Consider the following 22,699-nt stretch of genomic DNA (forward strand, 5'->3'; position numbering starts at 1 on the left):
TCAAGTTTTCTCTTCAACTCGAGTTTAGAAACTTGAATTCAAATTAATGAACAATATTTTTTTTATTCTTAAAAATGTTATAACTTTTTCGTTTTAATTATGATTGAGATGATTTTTTTTTTCTATGCGTTGACAACGAAAAGACGAATAAAACCCGACCCATATACCCTATTAAAATGTTTCATCAACATTGAGTTTTTATTAAAATACTATCTAAATACAAATTCAAGTTTTGACTCACTCAAACACAAACTCAAAAAGATTTTTATCTCAAACCATAACTTTAAATGTACACAACTAAACACAAATTCAAATTACAAGTTCAACTCAAGTTATAACTCAAATTTAACTCAAAAATTATACTCAAGTTAAACTCCAAAAGAACAAACCTTATAAATTTAACCTATATTCGCTACACTATTTTTTCTTAAAAAAATACATAAATAAAAAATAATTCTCAATTCTAAATCCATAACCAAACGTCACACGGCATTCTATCCCACTTCCAGGGCTCGTATCCAAGTAATCGTACGGCATCGCCGTCTTCAATGCTGGCCGAACCTCACGCCGACTCTCCACAATCCTCATTTCCACTTCTTCTCCAAAACTCTGCTCCAGTTCTTCCCATGTTAACATCAATGGCAGAGTAAACCCGCACCACGGATTAAAATCCACGACCTTCACTTTCTCATCTCCGGTCACGTACACGTCGAACGTGTAATTCACCGATTCGAATCTCTCCCTCACATTCTCGGCAAAGAATCTCCGAACCAGAGCCCTAATCTCATCTTTCTTCTCGACCAGCGCGGGGTAGAATGTGGTCACCTCGCGCTGGGAAATTCCGATCAAATTCCGATTCTTGACAAAGCAGCGGAACTCCATGTCTGGCCGGAGCGAATGGTACCACTTGCGAAGCGCGGGGAAGAATCGCGGCGGCCGCGTGGAGGCCTTGTCGGCGCAGGAATCGTAGGCGTGGCAGAGGTCACGGACGAGCGAGTCCGACGACCGGAGCAAGAGCACGATCTCGACGAACGACGTGCATTTAAAGGTTCCGATGGCGCTGATCAACGACGAATCCTTCGGCGCGCTCCAGTTCAGCTTAGGGAAGACCGCGCCGCCTAGGGTTTCGATCGACGCCTTGACGGCCAATTCAAGCTCCGGAAACGATAGCGGCGGCCCCGGCTGTTCCGACTTGTCGGCGTCGGAATCTTCCGGGACCTGGTAATCGTCTTCTTCATCTAGATTGTGGATTCGGTTGGGGAGAGCATCGTCGTTGGTGACGGAAATCGGAAGAAGGAAAGGTCCAGAATCGTCGAGAAGGTAATCGACGAAGGATTGGGGAAGCTCGTGAATTAGGGTTTTGATGGAGACGGATTTGAATTTCGGGTTCATCCAATTATATTGATAATAAAATCTCAATAAATCTTTTTCAAGATCCACGTCAATTGTTCTTCTACTCTTCTCTTACCTCCCCAACTCTCTCTGACCTCCCTTTTACTCTGTTCACAAGCAAACTGAGAGAGAGAGACTGATAAATTCAAAGAAAAAATACTGAAACAACTCTATCTGACCCATGAAAGAACTATCAAAATTCAATCAAAACTCCATTTTCCCCCTTTTTTTTTTATGGGAATAAGCTAAAAAAACCCCATTTTTGCATAAACCCATATGAAAGAACTATCAAAATTCAATCAAAACTCCATTTTCCCCCTTTTTTTTATGGGAATAAGCTAAAAAAACCCCATTTTTGCATAAACCCATTTATCGGTCTCTTTTTACAGAAACCCAAGTTTACCGGTCAGCGTCGTTTACCGGTTAGAGTGACTGAAACCCATTTTTGCAGAGACAGATTGAGATTCTCACAGTTCTTCCTCTTCAAGAAGCTAGATTACCTCCAATGGATTTACACCGTCACAGTTTTCCTGTTCTTCGTGGTTCTCTTCCATATGTTCTTGCCCTGTTCGCACGCAAAGGAATATGCACGCTAGCGGAGACGGGGGAGGGTAAACTCGAGAAATGGGTAGTTGACTCGAGTAAATTTCTGAGTCTGGTTTGAGTACGCGGCGAACATTAACTTTGCCTAAAAGACTGACTCGAGTACTTAATTCCTGAGTGAGTTAAGACAATGAACACACCTTAATTTTTCAAGATTCGCTAATTTAGCTTTCTTTTTATTTCTTGGTGGAGATCGAAATAGAGAAAAATAAAAATAAAGATTGCAATAAGTTTATTAAAACGATAGTAAAAAATGAAAATAAAAAAGAATAAAAAATATAAAAAACACACGACATCACTTATTTAAGATTTTATTATTACTTTTCACATTTTCATCTTTATAAATTTTATTTTTCTTATTAGAGATGTTTAGTATAGGTAATCTTTGAATAAGAATAAAAATTTTCTCACATTATCATATTTAGTATAAGAATTATAATTTTAAATTCTTAAAAATATCAATCCATGAGATTCATTTATTTAATGGGATAATCTTAATATCACCCAATATGTGTTATTCAAATTCCCATCGATCTCAAAAGCATGGACGCCCAACACACTACTGTTTTTCTCACCACTGGAAATCTGAAGGCCTCTACCGGCACAGCCCCCCAACGTCACAGCTCCCACCGTCGCGGCCTCACCACCGCCACTCCTCACCTCCGCAGGCCCTCACCATTGCGGTCCCCATCGTTGCGCGCCCTCACCGTGGCACCCTCACCGTCGTTGCCCCCTAAAGTCGCTGGTCCCCATCGTCGCAACCCTCCCTCAATTGAGGCTGGAAAGCCAACCTCCTCGACGACCTCGGTTGCAACGCTGCCCTTGTCTCGGTCAAAGTGTTCAGATCTTTGAGATTTTGCTTATCATATTTGGTTTGAGATTGAAGGTAGAAAGAGAGAGGGAAAGGAAGGATCAGGAAGATGACGATTTTTGTTTGAGATTTTGCTTATCAAATTTGGTTTGAGATTGAAAGGAGAGAGAGAGAGATCGGGAAAGGAAGGATCGGAGAAGAATATGATTATTTTTTAAAAAAATTTAACTTAATATTTTTTTATTCTTACTTAAATTTTAATTTTTAAAAATTTATTAAGCTTTTTTTTTAAGAGTAGCTTATAAATTTATTCCTTAAACTAAAAAGATTTTTTGTTATTTTTTTTATTCTTACTTAAATTTTAATTTTTAAAAATTTATTAAGCTTTTTTTTTTTAAGAGTAGCTTATAAATTTATTCCTTAAACTAAAAAGATTTTTTGTATTTTTTTAAGAATTTTAAAATATTTTAAATTAAATATTGTTAAGAAGAAATACATTACATTATTTTGTACCAACTAAATAGAGTAAAATAATTTTTCAGAGAATATAAGAAAAGATTTTCATGTATAATTAAACGTGATAATACATATTTTTTTAAGAATTATATTATCTTTTATCACTTTCTCAATAATATAATTTTTATCTATTACTACATATCAAACGCCTCTTAATGTATCATCTTTTCATGGTACTATGATATTTTACAGCTCATACGTTCGTGACACCAACTTAAGACCAATATGGTTATATGGGTACCATGGTGTGGCCTACTTTCCCATTTTTACCATGGTGTGGCCTACTTTCCCATTTTTACCATGGTGTGGCCTACTTTCCCATTTTTTCTTTTTTGTGTGTGTGTGTGTGTTTTTTTTTTTTTGGGAATTTGTAGAAAATAAGCTTACATTTAAAACATATAGAAATAAATAGTCAATTTGTTAATGTATAAAAATTAATAGACATTTTATGTTTTTAATTTTTAATTTTCTAAATTTACTCTTTTTTTTATTATTCTTCTCCTTTTCTTTAATAAATCCATATATATTCAGGATTTATATAAGTTGGGATCACTCGAAAAAGAACACTACACTACAAATTTTAATCATAAATTCTAGTGTCACGACCCCAAAGATGAGACCGTGATTATTGGGGTTTAATTTAAAATTTAACTCAATTAAACTGGATTGTTTAACAAAAAGCACACAAATAAATACATAAATATCAATATAGTTTGCTCCGTAGACTTTCTTTTACAAATAATAATTAAAACAATCCATAAAGTCCAAGGAAAATAATACATCTCTGGGACAATGTCGACCAATAGAATTTATATACAGAAATACAATACATCTCAGAATTAAAACTGTAAATCTGAAACAAACGTACCGCTTCGAATCTCGCGCCTTCAATCCATTGACATCCACTTATCACGTTGTAAATCTAAACCGCTAACTCTGAAGGAGGGGTTTAAAACATTGAAAACATAATAAAAGAGAGCGGAAGGCCCAGTATGATATAATTTTATAAAACATTATAAATAGAAGTACTCACGGTCCGAAGACATACACCCAGAATCAATCATATAATTTTATAAAACATTGTAAATAAAGGTACTCATGGTCCGAAGACATACACCCGGAACATATCATACAATTTTATAAAACATTGTAAATAAAGGTACTCAAGGTCCGAAGACATACACCCAGAACCGATCATTCCTTTTTTTTTTGAAAAAAAGAAATACTCACATAGTAGTGGTAAAATATATGTATAATGAAAATGTACAGAGCCATAACACCACTAAGTAAGAAGTGGATCCGTACGGGTTTCGTGTCCTGCCCCTAAGGATACGATTCCCATATCCCGACCTCTAAGGCCACCATGTGTTTTATCATTTCTTAAAATATTTCATTTTAAGAAATGACACTTTTAAAATCTCATTTCGAAAATCATTGGAAAACTTAATAGCATTATTCATGCTATTTCCTTTAAAATCATTTTCTTTCAACATGTTTTGTTTTAAAACATTTTCATTCGCCAAAATCATTTAAAGTGAGGCTAACAAGGATATGGACAAGAATATCCTACCTCTCGGATACCAAACCTAGGCTAGCCTTTCGTTCTCCTAGCCTCCGCTTTCCTTAAAGCTTTAATACTCGATCTTCTCCACTAGCTTTATCACAAAAGCAATGTCTTAAGATATATTTCTCATTCCTAAAACGAATTAAGCCCAATCATGTTTAATTGTTTCCTATTAGTGTGCTTTGACTCAAATCCAAGTTTCACAAACGATTTTATAATTCAGTTTAGGGGTTCTTTTTAAATTGAAATCCAATTCATGGATTTGGTTTCCTATTTAATTTCAACTTAAAAAACAAGTTTTTAAAGAAATTTCGGCAGCGTGCCGGCGTAAATAGAAAAAATGCCAAACCTGCAATTCAAGTTCAGTTTCAAAATAAATTCTCCTGAAATCATCAAAACTAGTTTCCAATCAATTCAACAAGTCCAATAACTGAAAACCCCCAAATTTAATTCAATTCTAACAACAATTTTTCAAATCCAAACCCTAACTCAAAATTATTCAAATCCAACCAAAATTAAACTTTCTCAAGTTTAAAATTCAAATCAAAGAGTGGGTTTCAAGGAGTTTTACCTCAAATTAGTTGATGGAGCCTTGCTCCCTCTATTTCTCCCGTTTTCTCTCTTTTCTTTTTGCTTGTTGTTTCGGCTGAACCGGCCACAGGAGAGAGAAAAGAAAGAGAGAGAAGAGAGAGAGACCCAAAGAGAGAGAGGTGGCCGGAGAGAGGGAGGGAATGGTGGCCGGTGGTGAAGGAAGAAAGAGAGAGAGGGAGTTGCTGTGGAAGAAGAAGAAAGGAAAGAAGGAAAAGAAAGAAAGAAAGGAAGAGAAAGAGAGAGTAGGTGTGTGGGTCTGGGGAACCGACGGGAAGGAAGGGGAGGGGAAAAAGAAAAAAAGAAAAGAAAGAAAAGAAAAGGAAAAAGAAGGAAAAAAAAGAAAAAAACATTAAAATTAAGTGTATTTTAAAAAACTTTTGGGGTGAAAATTAAAAAACTGAAAGTAATTTATAAGTCCTTAAAATAACTCAAAAATTGAGTGTGTTTGGTTCAAGGATTCGTGACATTGTTCAAATCATAGTTTGTGGTTCGCTACAGTATTTTCTCTCACAAAAAATACACGTAAATCGAGAATAGTTCTGAATTATGATTCTGAATCCATCAACGAAACGTATCTTTAATCGCAAGATTAATTAGAAAAAATCAATTTTAGGTACACTAATATACACAATTAACATAATTAAACATGTTTAATTCTGGATGGCGTTACACCTAGTTATACTCAGTAAATCTTAAATTTATTAAGTTAGCATCACTTTTTTAAAAATTGTATAAATTCTACTAGTAAAACCTAGATATACATGGTAAACCCTCAATATACACGGTAAATCCTGAATATACACGGTAAATCTAATATTTACCAAGTTAGAATATCACTTAAAAAAGAATATTATAAATTTTTATGGTAAATCCTGTATATGCTTAGTAAATCTAAGATTTACCAAGTTAGCATCACTTTTTCAAAAACAGTAAAAATTCTAATAGTAAACCCGGAGATACATGGTAAATTTTGAATTTACCAAATAAAAATCACTTGAAAAAGAACAATAAAATTTTTAATGATAAATCCATGATATAGTTGATAAATTCAGGGTTTACCAAGTTAGCGTCACTTTTTCAAGAACCACTAATAGTAAATCCTAGATGTACATAGTAAATCTAGGTAAATCCAAAATTTACTAAGATTTTTCAAGTTAAAATCACTTGAAAAAGAACAAGACAAATTCTAATAGTAAATCCTGAATATACTTGGTAAATTTAGAATTTACTAAGTTAGCATCACTATTGTAAATCCTGGATATACTTGGTAAATCCAGAATTTACTAAGTTAGCATCACTTTTTCAATAACCTTTAATGGTATATCCAATGGGTATACATGGTAAATCCGGATTTTAGCAAGTTAGAATCACTTGAAAAAGAATAGTACAAATTCTAATAGTAAATTTTAGATATACTTAGTAATTTCAGGATTTATCAAGTTAGCATCACATTTTTAAAAACCGTACAAACTCTAAACGTAAATCTTAAATATACACGGTAAATTTAAGATTTACTAAGAGGGTAGTTTTAGAATTTTAACTGATTGTAAATTCAAATTTACATCAAATTAGCTTATTTAATAACTTCTTTTAAACATTGATCTATTAATTTTAATTTCTCTCAAATCTTGATATATTTCCCTCCATTTTTTTTTGAACAAAGCAATCCATAAACAATTAATTGGGATCTTTTTTTAGAGAAAAAAAAATGCATTGCCACATAAGGTGGCACGTCAATTCACAACTAAATCCTACACTACAACAAAAATGGCTTTTAATATCGTTTATTTATAGCGTTTTTGTAAAAACGCTATTAAAACTTATTTTGCTTATATTTAATAGCGTTTTAAAAAAGTTATTTTGATTGAGCGGGTATTAAAAAGTGCTTCTTTCAAATTTTCAAATTCCCGCTTGCTCCATTCTCTTTTTTTATTTTTTAGTTTTTGCTCTGCTTGCTACTGAAATTCTCACACGAACAAATGCTTCCCCACTCTGTGAAGAGGCATTTAGCCGGCCAAGAAAAAAAAAAGCCTCACTCGATCCGCTCTTCTTCTCTCTCAGTTTTTCGATCCAACACTCCGCCGCTTCTCTCCTCCGCGTCTCTCAGTCCACACTCCAGACCCACCCACCCACCGTCACTGGCTCGCCCTCACCCACCGGCACTGCAGCTTCTTTACTTCTTGTTCTTCTTGTTCTTCTTCTTCGTCTTCTTCTTTTTCGATCCAGCACTCCGCCGCTTCTCTCAGTCCAGACCCACCCACCCACCGTCTCCGGCTCACCTTCACCTACCGGCACCGCCGCTTCTTCGCTTCTTCTTCTTCTTTTTCTTCTTCTTCGTCTTGTTCTTTTTCGATCTGCTACTTCTCTCAATCCAGACCCACCCACCCATCGTCACCGGCTCACCCTCACCCACCGGTACGCCGCCTCCCGAATTTGACCTTCGGGAGCAGATTCTTTGCTTCGGCAAAGAGGGTTTCAGGTATTTCTCCTGTCCATTTTAGATCTGTGTTCACTTTGATATTAATCTGTTCAGTTATTTTCATCATCTTTAGCTGTAGATCGTTGTTCACAGAGCAATTTCATCTTAATCAACCTCAGATCAGGTTTCTATTCATTTCATTTGTTGCTGATTTGGGCTTTTTTGTTTTTTGTCTCTAAGGTTGAATTCGATTATTCTGGTGCATTTACGGATATGGCTGAATATTTGATGGTTGTTCTGATTGAAATGTGAATGTGGGCTTTGTGTTCTTTTCTTTTTTTTTTTTTTAATTCAAAAAGTTGTATTGGCTTTTTCAGGTCGGTAATTAATGGCTTTGGTGATTATTTGATTTTCGTTTTAGCTGAAATATGAATGTGGGTTTTGTTTTTTGGTTTCCTTAGGCCTTGGACTTGGGAAGTACGTTTTGGTTTAGATTGGTAGATACTTCATTGTTTTTATTTCTAAAGTTGCATTGGCTTATCAATTTTGTTTGATTGTATTTTATGTTGAAATGAGATTGTGGGTTGTTGCGTTGTTATATTTTGGTTGTTGTTCTTTTTGTTTGGTAAGAATCAGGGAATTTAGAAATTTTTGAATCATGATAGTGTATTGGATATATGCTTTTCTGTTTTGAGTCTGTTTTGAGCCTTTAGGACAAGAATATGTATTGGATATATGCTTTTCTTTTTTCTTTTTTTCTTTGAAGTTGTATTCTTATTTTGACGTTGCTTCCTGGCTTCCTGGCTTTAACATTGATTTCCGGTCATTCGTTTGAAGTTGCTTCCTGGCTTTTCTTAACAGTACGCCTCATGTTTAACAATCCTGCTTTGCTTCTTTTTTGTTTTTGCGCCTGCATAATTGTTTGTTTGCATTTGATATTTGTACATCAATATAAATGGTGGTCTTGTATACTGCATGGAGTATCCTGACTTTACACTTGGTCTAGGTCCCAATGGTGGTCTTGTCTTCTCTAATGTGTCAGGGACTGCTTTTCGAAACTTATCTTTTGGAAAGAATGTGAAGGACCGGAACATGGCTAGGGAAATTTGTTATGCCTTGCAGGTTTTTGATGTTGATCTTCTCTTGTCTTCAACGACATTCATTCATATTTTGTATTTTGCAATACTCCTACTTGAATCTTTCTTTTTTTTTTTCTTTTCCATTTTTTTCTTTTTTCCTTTTGGTTCTAACTTGTGATCCTTGAGTTAAACTTTCAATAGTTACTTGTCACGGTGTTACTTTGTCAGTTTGCAACCTATAGATGTGCTGTAATACCCAAAGTCTCAAATCGTTAAGGGGAAAAACTTGTATCTTTGAAAATCTTGAATTCTTGAAGGCGAGATCTACATTGCTGTTTTGTTCTATTTTCGGTTCTGCTACATTAGAGAGGTCATATGCTGTAGTGATGAGAGTGTCTCCTTTTTACCAAGTGTATTTTTAACATCCATGTCTCTAAGTTGAACCAGTGTTCTTGTTAACGTGCAATATATACATATATGTATATATATGTTGGTACACTTATTTTAGTTGTATATATGTACCCTTTCCCATGTTATTATCAATTTGGTACGTCTTCTGACAGAAAATGTTTTCCCATCTACATTTCTTACTATCATTCGCTTAATGTAGTTTGCATTTCAATTAACAGGATGGACCTGATATACTTGTTTGTGATGAGGCCCATGTGATTAAAAATGTGAGAGCTGATGTAACCCAAGCCTTGAAGCAAGTGAAATGCCAAAGAAGGATAGCGTTAACTGGATCACCTCTACAAAACAATCTCATGGAGTATTATTGTGTGAGTTCATTTAAAGACCTTAGCGTTAACTGGTTCATTTTGCTCCCTTAGCGTTAACTGGATCACTTTTATTGCATGGAGTATTATTGTTGATACGTTTCGCATATAACCTCTGATAGGACAACGCCACAACCTAATTTTAAATACCTCTCTTTAGGCTTTGCCTCTGGAACTTATATCATGCACTCTTTTCCATACAATAGCTAAATTATGCAGGGTTATAATTTTTATATATATTTTACCTTCTTTTGGTTTAACCACGGGCCGTATAAGTAGCAAAAGCAACATACTAATGGGGTTATTTGGGCTGTATCTTTCTTCCCTTTGCATCATCTCCCATTTCCCATCTTGGTTGACCTGCTTTACTTTGTTTATTCATGCTGATGGTTATTGTTTTTGATCGTATCAGTTTATGACAGATGTCACTAAGTTTATCAGTAGATGCATGGCATCTCTTTCTGCAATGGTCCAGCTTGAGCTGCCCCATGTCAATATCCTCGCCAAAATGGACCTTGTATGGATTCTTTTTTCTTTTTTTCCTCCATTTTTGATTTTTTTAGCGCTTCGGGAACATGGCTGGTGTTTTTCAAGTAATGGCATTGGGAGTTCGGGCGTTGGACAAGAAGGATCTTGATCCTTCTTTCAAGGCTAAGCTTGCTAAGATTGCCACGGCCGAGATGATTTCCTCCAAGGTAAAGCCGAAACGGAATGAATTCTGGATTTGATTATCAGTTGATTGATTTATTTGTACTTGTAGGAGTATTCTTTTTGAAGCTATGTTGGCAGTTTATTACTTTGTTAGCTCTTGTTTGAGTTTAATTCTGTGATGGTGTAATTAGGGTCAAAAGTAGTCTATACTTAACTAGTTGCTTGTTGGCATTTTAGTCTCTTGTCATTTAGGCCTCGTTCATTTCACCGATTCGAGTTTTCAGTTTTAGGTTTTTACAGTAAAAAACTTTCAGAAAATATCACATCAACTTTTTCTGCTACAGTGAAAAGCTCTCAGAAAATGTCACATCTCAACTCGAATTAAAAATTCGAATCCGCGAAGTGAACGAGGCCTTAGTCTTCTATTGAGTGAAGACTATTGGCTGAAGTCCTTCCACAGCAGGAGAAAGGCAGGATAACGTCGCCGTTGTTGGACCATAACAAGAAATGAAAGCTAGTCGTCATTTGCCTCAGGTTTAATGAAGCATTTTGTCAAGATGGAAGGATTTACTTCACCATTGCACTTAGACGTTTTGGATACTTTGATATCTCCAGCTATTTTTCTGTTTTCTTTACTTGTTTTGAATGTTAAGGTTTTGGACATTGTATGAATTATGTTATAGACGTAATTTTATTGCCAACTTGGTAGATACTAATAACAATTTATATGTTGAATGTTTTTATCTTTTAATTTGAATGTTCCTATTTAGATATATCACATATCTCGGAATTACCATTTATTTGAATGAATTCAGAAGGATATCAATAATAATTTTAAAAAGCTACAAGAGTATGAACATAACAAGGGAAAAAAGTTATTAATTTGTATCGTAACTATGTTAAAGAGCTGTAATAGGATGAAAATATCTTGTCTTAAACGCTATAATATTTCAATTTTATAGCGTTTTTTATAACTCTTTTGAAACGCTATGTTTTTTTATGACCTATAATAGCGCCTGTTGTCTTAGCGCTCTAAAAAGCGCTATTGATAGTGATTAATAACGTTTTTCGTTAGCTACGAAAGGCCTTTTGTGGTGTAGTGCTATTTGGCCGTCCATAGATAAAATGCGTTATAGCGTTTTTTATAACTCTTTTAAAACGCTATGTTTTTTTATGACTTATAATAGCGCCTGTTGTCTTAGCGCTCTAAAAAGCGCTATTGATAGTGATTAATAACGTTTTTCGTTAGCTACAAAAGGCCTTTTGTGGTGTAGTGCTATTTGGCCGTCCATAGATAAAATGCGGGTCTAAACATTATCATACTATGATATTAGCATCTTTTGGTGTGAGACGACCTAAGATCAACAGTCTTACCACTCCAACCAACTCTTTAGGACAATTAAGGTACATCTAATCTCAACATTACATATGTGCATGCATAAAGAACTCGGATCTTTGTTTTAAAATGTTCGAGTTATTATTATTTTTTTTGCCAAGTCATAGTAAATTTTCATTAGAGATAAATGGGTTAACATTTGTTTGTGTAATTATACTAGTTGGACGATACACGTGTTGTGTTATGAACGTGGAGAATATTTGTGTGTTAAGTTTTAATTATCATATTATAATTATTTTTTAATTTATTTAATAATAAAAAGCTTAGTTAGTTAATTAGTTAATACACAACCAATACAAATATCTTTATAAGTATTGCCATTAAAATGATAAAGATTACACACAAAAATTAAATAGGAACACATCAGGAAAAATATTTTTCAACGGAACACTCAGGAAAAAAAACTATTTAAACTAAGTACATTAACAAAGGATTAAATTTCTGAGAATCTTTTAGCAAAATGAAAAAGGAAAAAAAAATTACACGGGAACATATGAATGCCCTGTTTGTTTTAACATCTCAAACTGTTAGTTAGGATTCAAACCTTAGTTCAGGATTTAAATTGGTGTTTTAGAGAGGAAAATTGAAGGACATTTAAATCATTAACAATGATTCAAACCCTTGATTTTTAAAATTCACCTCCCCCCTAAATTCTAATAATTTGAATTGTTGTCAATAGTTTAACAGTTTTATATTCTACTTTTTCTCTCTCTTATATTTCAATATTAAAAATGTCATAACTTATTTGTTTTAATTCCGACTGAGATGATTTTTTTTAGTGTGTTTATGATGAAGAGAGGAACAAATCCCTACCTATATTGCATATTTTTTAATGTCATTTAAAATGAGATTTTATAAAATTTGTTATAAAACTCTAATGATAGTTTTCAACATTTTATCCAAACACAGTTTGGATTTTATTCCCAACTCAAATTATAATTTACTTGCATATCTAAACATTGGTTCGACTCAAAATTAAAATCACCACAATTTAAATTTTACAGTTCTAACTAAAAAGGTTTAAATATCCACAGTTTGATTTGTTGAACTAAACAAGCCCGAAATAATTTATGTTATTAGGAATAATGTAAGAGAAAAATGAATTTTAAAATCATCCAATAGAAACAAATTAGAGAGAATGTTAGCATTAAAAAAAAAATAGTTGCAATTAAATAAGACGTAGAGGAAGGAAAATGCACACCACAATAAAATTTTGGAAATGAAAGACATTTAAAAGCATATAAAATATGCATATAAAATCTAAAAGTGAATCAAAATAAAAAATAAAGTTTTAGGGCAATAACAAAAAGAAAAAAAGCCAAAAAACTCAAATGTAAAAATAAAAAAATTTTAGAGCAAAAGAAACTAAAACAAAAAATAAATAAGGTTTTAGAAAAAAAAAGTAAAAAAGATCCAAATAAAAAAATAAGTAAGTTTTAGAGTAAAAAGAACTAAAATAAAAAAAAGAAAAGGAGTTTCAGGATAAAAATTAACAAAAAAAGAGTTTAAAAAAGGTCAAAAAAGAAAAAATAAGTAATTTTAGAACAAAAAGTAAAAAATAAAAATAAAAGACTTGAAAAAAAAAGGTAGGAGATGGTTCGACCAAAACGTAGCCGTTTTAGTTGAAAACAGGAAGTGCGATTCGCACTGCAGATCGTGCGTCCCTCATCGACGTGACATCTTCTCGTGCAGAGGAAATCTCGTGCGCGCTAGTGAGATATATGATTTGGATTATTTCATTTGAGATATATGATTTTTAATTAGTTTATTTCTACTCACGTTAATCAACAAATATTTATAGGTGTTTGTGAGTTGGTCGTGAGAAAGGAGACGAGACGAGCCAAGATGTTCCTATAATATGTTAGGATTTTATTTTAGTTAGATAATTTATTTAGACAAAATTTCATTTTGGTACTCTCTGCTATATTAAAATTTGAGTTTGATATTTTTTATTTTTAAAAATTCATGCCGGTACCTCGATTTTTCAAAAAATCTTATTTTAATATCTTGAAGTTATTTTTTGGGACACGCAAAGATAAAATTGTCTTTATTGTAAAAATTTATCTGTTGACTAGAATTTTAAAGAAAAAAAAAGGATTTTAAGAAAGAAACAGGTTCTCTAATAGGGTTTTAAGTGTTTGATTACGAATATAATAATTTTTAAAATCCTTATTTTAAAAAAAATATTTTAATCAACAGATGAATTTTTACAATAAGAGTCATTTTGTCTTTTCGTGTTTTTAAAAGACAAAATTATCCTTATTAGTTGTTAATGAGTCAAATTAGTTGTTTTTTTAATTGTTTAGGTATTTCCAAAGGTATATGTTATTGAGGATTTAGGAGTGGTCTTCATCATGGGTCTACGTGGGCTTATGGATAATGAGTGCTGTGTGTTGGTGTAGTGTGTCGTTAGTGTCCTTTATTTTGAGGGATTAGTTTGTAATGATTTTATTTTAGACCCAATAATGAAAGCAATGAGGGGAGGAATTATGTTCGCATTTTATGTTTTTTGGAAGTCTGGGCTCCTCAAAATTCAATTTGAAGGTTAAAGTTTCCTTATGCAAATTGTACTCATCTTTTTATAAAATTTAGAGAAAATTGTAGAACTTATTTTTAGAGTGTATGAGTCTGAATTTTTACCTATTATTCTTGATTAATATCATTTTATTAGTATAGTTATTTAACTAAAAAGTATAAATCTTAACCCATACACTTAAGGTATTTTTCTTCTTTTCCCTTATATTTATTTAAGATATGAGTTCTTATCACAAGAAGATAAAATAAGGGGGTTGAAACTCGATGGCCATATTGCGCCAATTAAAAATCCTCATCGGTTCCTTTTTTTGTAATTGTTCTGGTTTTTTTGTGAACTTTTTGATTTCCTGTGATCTTTATGTTTGAATTCATACATTTGAATGAGATCTAAATATTTTGGTGGGTTTTGTGGATCTTTTTTAAGTTTTTGGTGATAAAAACAACAATAGTGCAGTCGGCAATCCCAGGTGGTGGCCGTGGCGGGCGTCCACCCATGACCATGAAGTGTCATACTAAGCTATTGATAGTTTACGACCGACGACCACAAAGTATCGAGTAGATCAACTGTAACATCTGATTAAATTAATTGAGATTAATTAATCAAATTCAGTGGTTAGTGTTAATTAATTTAGATTAGTAAAAAAATTTCAGTTATAATTATCACGTAAAGGACATTTTCCTTTAAAAATAATTCTTTTGAAATTGACATTATTGTTCCTCGAGCGGTAGCTAATTTTTTGAAATAGAAATAATAAATCATTCTATACTCTATTTAAATTGGGCTTTAAAAGCTAATTATCCCGTTCACTTCGTGGCTTACACTCGAGTATGCCCAACTCAAATTTGTTTTTGGGTTGAAATATGTGTTCGCTTACCCAAACTCGAGTTTGAACTTCGAGTAATAAATCGAATAGGTTACTTTACCCACCCCTCAAACTCGCATTACTCGAGTTATTTTCTACAGTGCAGATTCCTCTCTTCTAACATTTCTTCCAGTTGGATTTCTGCTGCCTCACGAGAAAGCTTCCGCTCTGCTCTGTAAAAAGCTTGCAGATTCCCCTCAATAAGACCAACAATTCAAGCTACGAACCTGGCAGCACTCCATTCCCACAAGCGTGTTCTTCTTGGACAGCTGTAAAATCGCTTCATCCACCAAATACCCACCCTCGGTGAACTTGCTCGCAGGTACATCCCGTATAAACCCAGCCCATATCGGCAATCTTGGGGAATCCCGATCCCTATATTCCTTTGTCAGCCGTCTCCTTTAGTGATTCAACACGGGAGAAATTAATTCCACGCGAGTGAACCGACTTCCTCCGTTGGCCGTGCTCCTGCGTCGATGTAGCGCCAAACGCCGTCTCCGACTTCCAAAGCGTGCTCCTAGGAATAGAGCTTTCCGTTGTCGGTGCCGGTATCCATATCTTCAACGACGTCCATCACAGTTGCGTTTGGGGGTTGTCGAAGCAGATCAACCATTGTCCTTTACCGGATCAAACACAGTAAGACCTTTTCTATACTGATTTACACTTCCATTTACTGCCAACTCTTCTCATCGTCATTTTTATTGGGTTTCTCTGATTTGGATGTTGTTTACACTAAAGTACAGCATGTTCATTTTAAATTCTTGAAATGAAGTTGTATGATTGCGGTTGCATAATTTTGTGTAGTTGTTTGAGTTATTAGAAGCTCTTCATACGAAGTTTTGATAATCGAAATTAATACAATGGTATGAAGCATGTTTTGTTGTTTGAATACTTTGGCAAATCTTGAGATGCAAATTTCCTTCCCGACATACAGTAATTACTTGCTATAAGACATATGTTTGCCAACAACTTACACAGAAACAGAACTTTGAGCAAAAACACGTTAGTAAGCAATTAAAAGCAACTCAAGTTCACCGAGTCTTTGAGGGATGTGAGGAAGAGAGTGTAGTAGCCTGGGATTAAATAAAATTTTGGATAGCTCTATAGATTCACAAAGACTAGAACTACTATTAAAAGGAAACAGATCATTTAGAATTCGGACAAAGGGCAGTGACTACACAAACAAAATTCAAGTGCCTTAGTTTGAGCACTCCTTGATCTTTCCCTTGCCTCGTCCATGCCATTATTGAAACCCTCAACATCCACTAGTAAGCCCCTTTCCTCTGCCATTAACTGCAGGAAAATTCGGCGGTTAGGAGCATCCTACAGCCAGGATAGGATTTTTACTTGGCATTAAGTTATCCACTTCATTAGACCTTTTCTTTAGCACTAACTTCAAATTTCCAACTTCCCACATCTATGTTTATATGTATATGTAATCAGTTAGTAAGCAATTAAACTGTTAGTTTAAACAATTATCCAGATTGGGGGGAAATTTTCAATTGCATATATTAAAGGCCCAGCAATGTGTTGAAGGGCTTCATAGATATTGTACCATAAATATTTTATCAAAGAGAGTTTGGAACAGCCGCAGACCAGTTGACTCATTAGTAATCATCATTCATATATATATTGCTAGAAATACCACCCATAAGCTCCATGCAATATTGCATTGTGCTTGCCACGTGATCTCCATCTATCAAATACACGGGAAAGGTATTTGTCTTGATGATTCGCTTGAGTATATTCAAGATATTCTTTATTTTTTTCTTTAGTACTTTCCATATAGTAAGAAAATGATGAGAAATAAGCATTAGAGATATCTAAAGGCGTCTCCACCCTTTGGTGGTATTTTTTGGAAGTATGGAAACATTACTCGTTGTAGTGTGTTGTGTTATATTAGATGCCAAGAGGGAGACCCGACGATGAGTCGACTCTTCACTGGACAGAAAGGCAGAAAGAGGAGTTGCTTATCTGTTGCTTACAATCGTAATGCGAACGGACGAAAGCCCGATTCTAAAACATGGGAGGATTGGGCGAAAGAACTTCAAGAGTTTTTCAAGGATCAAGTGACTCCGGCCAAAGTACAGCAGATGAAAGTCCGTCTGAAAGTCAAGTTTGATCATTAGCTAATGTTACGCAATAACACAGGACTTGGTTGGGACCCCGTAATCGGTGCTGTGACGTGCACGGATGAATATTGGGAAGATTTTGCCAAGGTAAATGACTAAACTCGCTCTTCCAAGGGTGGTTAGGTCTAGCATCAGGCATGCATACGCTTTGGTTAAGTTTGTTTGCTTATTCTCATGCAGAATAAGAAATGGGCAAAGTCGGCCAAGAATCAGCATCTTAAAAACTTTGACTTGTATTATGAGGCCTTTGGTGGTAGGATGGCAAGTGGGGTTTTGGAGAAGGGATTGGATAACCATACAAACATAGAGGTGGGTACAATCCCCGTCTCCGACGAAGAAGGGGCGACATCCATTGAAGGTGGCAGCGATGATGGCTTTGTTACCACCATGCGGGCTGGTTTGAACAATGCAGCAAGAGGTCTCAACATTGCCTCGTCCTCGAAAGCCATCGGTAAGAAACCAACGAAGTCCTCACGAAGGGTAACAGGTGATCCTGCAGTGAGGGAATTAATTGGGCGGCTTGTCTCGTCTATAGAAAGCAAGCATAGTAGTCGTAGCAAAAGCTCCAGTGCCAATTAGATTGGGGCTACTAATGCTCTCATGGACCGGTGCCAGGAAATAATAAAGGAAATGGTGCTTGATGACGAAACCGCAGTCACATTTTTGGAGAACATTGCCTGGTACCCAAATATGCAACAACTTTTCGTGAAGATGACGGAGAGTCAGCGTACCTTCTTCGTGACAAGAACAATCAATACGTCGGGGACTCAAACACATGCACCTTTCTCATATCCGAACAACCCTATGGGGACATAGTTTATGTCGCCACAATTTTCCAACTTCATGTCACAACCCACCAATTATATGCAACCACCACCCTTTGGACAACAACCTTCCAACAATATGCAACGGCTGTCGGCCTTTGGGGGACAACACCCTGTCCCACCATTTCCTAATATTCTCCAAAACTACAATCCCCAACAACCGCCCACATACACTCCCCAAACACCGTACTACATGCCCCACTTTTCACCGCCACCGGGCCACTTTGGTGGCGATGGAAGTCCGGACCAGCTTTGAGTTTCCATCAATCACTTTGTTTCCATCATGGCTAATGTTGTGTTGATCATGGCTATTGAGTTGTATTGCGGATAATAGTTTTTATTATTGAGTTGTATTGCGGATAATAGTTTTTATTATTGAGTTGTATTGCGGATAATAGTTTTTATTATTGAGTTGTGCGGATAATAGTTTTTATTATTGAGTTGTATTGCGGATAATAGTTTTTATTATTGAGTTGTATTGCGGATAATAGTTTTTATTGAGTTGTATTGCGGATAATAGTTTTTATTCAAGGATTCAACTTTATCATGCATTTATGTGTATATGAACTTTACTTGCAGCTGCAATGACCTTTTCATATATATTATTTTATTATGACTTTTTTGCATGTAGCAATGTGGAATGCAGGGCCATCAAATCATGTTCCCCAAAACGATGATAGTGATGACTCGGACGATGAATATGAGATTACGGCAGTAGCAGTTGTTTTGTGGTATTACTACACATATATGGAAAGACCACTACCTCAACGGCAGTAGCAGTTGTTTTGTGGTATTACTACACATATATGGAAAGATCACTACCTCAACCAAAGCATACTTTCACACTCATAGGTGCAATGCGTGTCCAATACTTACTTGATGGACATGAGGACATTATTAGGTCAAAAATTAGAATGGGCAGTGATTATTTTAAGCGTCTTAGTTTGTTGCTTGAGCTTAAAGGGCTTTTAAGACCGACTAGGAATATGAATGTGGACGAGCAACTTTTTATTTTCCTCTACATTGTTTGTCAAAGTTCAAATAACAGGGAGTCACAAGATCAATGGCAGCATTCAGGTGCTACCATTTTAAAGTATTTCCACGCAGTTTTGACGGCGTTATATGAGCTATGTTTTGACTTCCTCAAACCACCAAACTTTAACATAATCAATCCCGTCATAGCCGCACATGGAAACAAGTACCTGCCATGGTTTCAAGTTTAGTGCCTCAACTTACTATTCTATTTGCCGTTTATATGCCGAGGTGTTGTTGCTTATGTTACTTAGTTACTATGTAGAATTGTGTTAGCGCTCTTGATGGTACTCACGTACCATGTGTTCCACCACCTTCAAGTGCTGAAGCATGGAGAAATAGGAAGGGGTTCTACTCTCAAAATGTGTTAGGGGTCTGCTCGTTCGACATGAGGTTTACCTACATGTTGGCTGGATGGGAGGGCTCTGCCCATGATGCACGTGTGCTTGCATCCGCAATGGATACATCGAAAAAAAAACTTCCCGACTCCACCAGAAGGTATGTTTACGCTTGGTCTTTACTTAGTTTTTCATTACTACACGTTTGTGCTTACATGTGGAACTAATATATTCATGTAATGTCTTCTAACTCACACCGCAGGTAAATATTACCTCGTCGACTCTGGGTATGCAAACAATGATTGTTTCTTGGTGCCGTACCGGGGGAGCACTTACCACCTTCAAGAGTTTCGGGGCAAGGCGTGGTCGGCCCCAAACTGAGCGTGAGTTGTTCAATTACACCCATTCTTCCTTAAGGAATTGTATTGAGCGCACATTCGGCATGTGGAAAGCCAGGTTCCGTATTCTTAAGTGCATTAATAACTACCCGATAGATACACAAATAACCATTCCACTTGTTTGTGATATTCTACACAATTTCATACATATGTACAACCACAATGATGATCTACTCACTCAGTACATGAGGGATGCCATTCCGGTTGTAGAAATTGATCCACTCAACGCAGATCAAGATGTGAATCAGAATCACAATCCGGATTAAGGAACCCAACAACATCATAACCGTCCGCAACGATGACAAATGAATATATTGAGGGACGAAGTAACCAGTATTATGTGGGCTGCATTCGAAAATAATCGCCATCGATAGATTATTACAATGGGTTTCTTTATAATGGGTTTGTTGCCTTTATAATGGATAGATTATAAAGTGTTTGTATTTATATATGTATATATGTCTATATATATATATTTATGAAGAACAAATGATTTTGTGTTAATTGGGTGAATGTTCACGTTGAGAACACAAGTGCATGCCAATGTTAGGTTGTAATTGGAGTTTGACCTTTGTGCAAGTAAACACAATACTTAAGTTTCAAATGTTAAATCAGTCCACACCTAAACACTAAACTCCAAATTTTAAATTAAACTCAAATTTTTTACAACTCAAATCTTATTTTTTTAACTCAAATCATAAATTTGAGTTCATGAAGTGAACGAGCCCTTAAGAGTGTGACTTGAGTGTAGTTTTTGAGTTGAATTTGAGTTATAACTTGAGTTGAAGTTGTAACTTGAGTTTGTGTTTAGTTGTGTACATTTGAGTTATGGTTTGAGATAAGAATCTTTTTTTAAGTTTGTGTTTGAGTGAGTCAAAACTTAAATTTGTATTTAGATAGTATTTTAATAAAAACTCAATGGTGATGAAAAATTTTAATAGGGTATATGGGTGGAGTTTTATTCGTCTTTTCGTTGTCAACGCATAGAAAAAAAATCATCTTAATCAGGATTAAAATGAAAAAGTTATAGAATTTTTAAGAATAGAAAAAATATTGTTCAGTAATTTGAGCTCGAGTTTCTGAACTCGAGTTGAAGGGGACACTTGAACTCGAGTTTTAGTCACAAACTTGAGTTCAAACTTAAAAGAACATGAACTTGAATAAAATTGGAACTCAAGTTACTTTTTTTTTTTAATTTCTTGGGCAGCCGAACACACCCTAAATTTGTACAGAAAGTCCAAGCCTATTTTCCTTTCTTTTTTTTCCTTTTTCTTTCTACTTTCTCCTTCTCCCCTCTCTCCCTCCCACGTACACACACACACTCTCTCTCAACGCCGGCCACCTACCACCAATGAGATTTCGGTGTCGTTTTGCGACACCGTCCACACCATCAGAAAGCTCTCGATGAGCTGGACTCGTTGACATGCTGCACAACCTCCATCTCCGCGGAAAACAGCCGCAATCACCGGTGAAATGTCTGAAAACTACCGAAACTTCTCGCCATCATAACTTTGTCGTCCGACCTCCGATCGAAGTGATTCCGGCCGCCGTTTTTGACACCGCCAATATCAATGGACTTAGAGAAGAACGCTGAGCAAAACCCCTATAACAATTTCACGGTCCCGCCGCCGTTTACCGGAAAACGGAGCCGCCACCGCCGTCTGCGGAGATAAGGGGTGGTTATGATGATCCAACCGTTGGATCATCGCGATTTTGGTGTCTAAATGCGCAGAAGATCACGGGTAATGAAAGCCCTCAACCAATTTTGAGATTCGACAGTCAGAGAATTAAAATCAAAGTCACCAGATTTTACCGACATTTTTGGGTTTGATCAGAGTAGATAGAGGCTGAATTGGGTAAAATTTACAGCACCATTGAACTCAGAATGGTTGATTTAAGGGGGGTAAGACCTAAGTCCGTCACAAAAATATGCTCCGGCAACCTCCACCGTCGCTGCCGCCAGTTGCCGGATTCCGGCGTATCTCAGTTCTTGAGGTTCCTGATGTTCGATTGTAGATCTGAGACCATATCCTGGTTTATTTTGACGTGCTGAACGCAACGGTGACCTCCGTTTGTGCCAATTTGACCCCGTTGAAAAGTCTATCGAACTGTGCACGCAGATCGAGGTGAACCGAGTTGAGGTTTAGAGCGAGCCGTGAAGCTTCAAGAATAGACGGTTGGACAACGTGAAGTTATCTGTAAATTAAATTGTCAAGATGTAGGATATTTTGTCCATATCTTTGTTAGCCTTACTTTAAATGGTTTTGGCCAATGAAAATGTTTTAGAACAAATCATGTTTAAAGAAAAATGCTTTTAAAGAAAATAACATGAATAATGCTATTAAATTTTTCAATGATTTTGAAAATGAGATTTTAAAGAGTATCATTTCTTAAAATGAAATATTTTAAGAAATGGTGGTCTCAGAGATCGGGATATGAGAATCGTATCCTTTGGGACAGTCCTCGAAACCCGTACGGTCTACTTCTTGCTCAGTGGTGTTATGGCTCTGCATATTTTCATTATATAGATATTTTACTACTACTACTACATGAGTATTTCCTTTTCTTAAAAAGGATGATCGGTTCCTGGTGTATGTCTTCGGACTATGAGTACTTTTATTTATAATGTTTTATAAAATCATATTTTACTGGGTCTTCAGTTCATTTTTTTTCTTGTTTCAAATGTTTTAAATCCCTCTCTAGAGTTAGCGGTTTAGATTTACAGCATGGTGAGTTGATGCTAATGGATTGAAGGCGCGAGATTCAAAATGGTTAGTTT

General features: G+C 35.4%; 1 protein-coding gene across 1 annotated transcript; it reads right to left on the bottom strand.

The window, feature by feature from the left end:
- Nucleotides 1-417: 417 nt before the first annotated feature.
- Nucleotides 418-1,632, bottom strand: LOC21393241 (cell division cycle protein 123 homolog). The gene has a single exon (XM_010111940.2). The coding sequence runs from the start codon at nt 1,390-1,392 to the stop codon at nt 418-420; it is 975 nt and encodes a 324-aa protein (XP_010110242.1). The 5' UTR covers nt 1,393-1,632.
- Between the last annotated feature and the right edge of the window lie 21,067 nt (nt 1,633-22,699).

The sequence above is a fragment of the Morus notabilis genome, unplaced genomic scaffold (assembly GCF_000414095.1).
Source record: "Morus notabilis unplaced genomic scaffold, ASM41409v2 Scaffold104, whole genome shotgun sequence".
Classification (NCBI taxonomy): domain Eukaryota; kingdom Viridiplantae; phylum Streptophyta; class Magnoliopsida; order Rosales; family Moraceae; genus Morus; species Morus notabilis.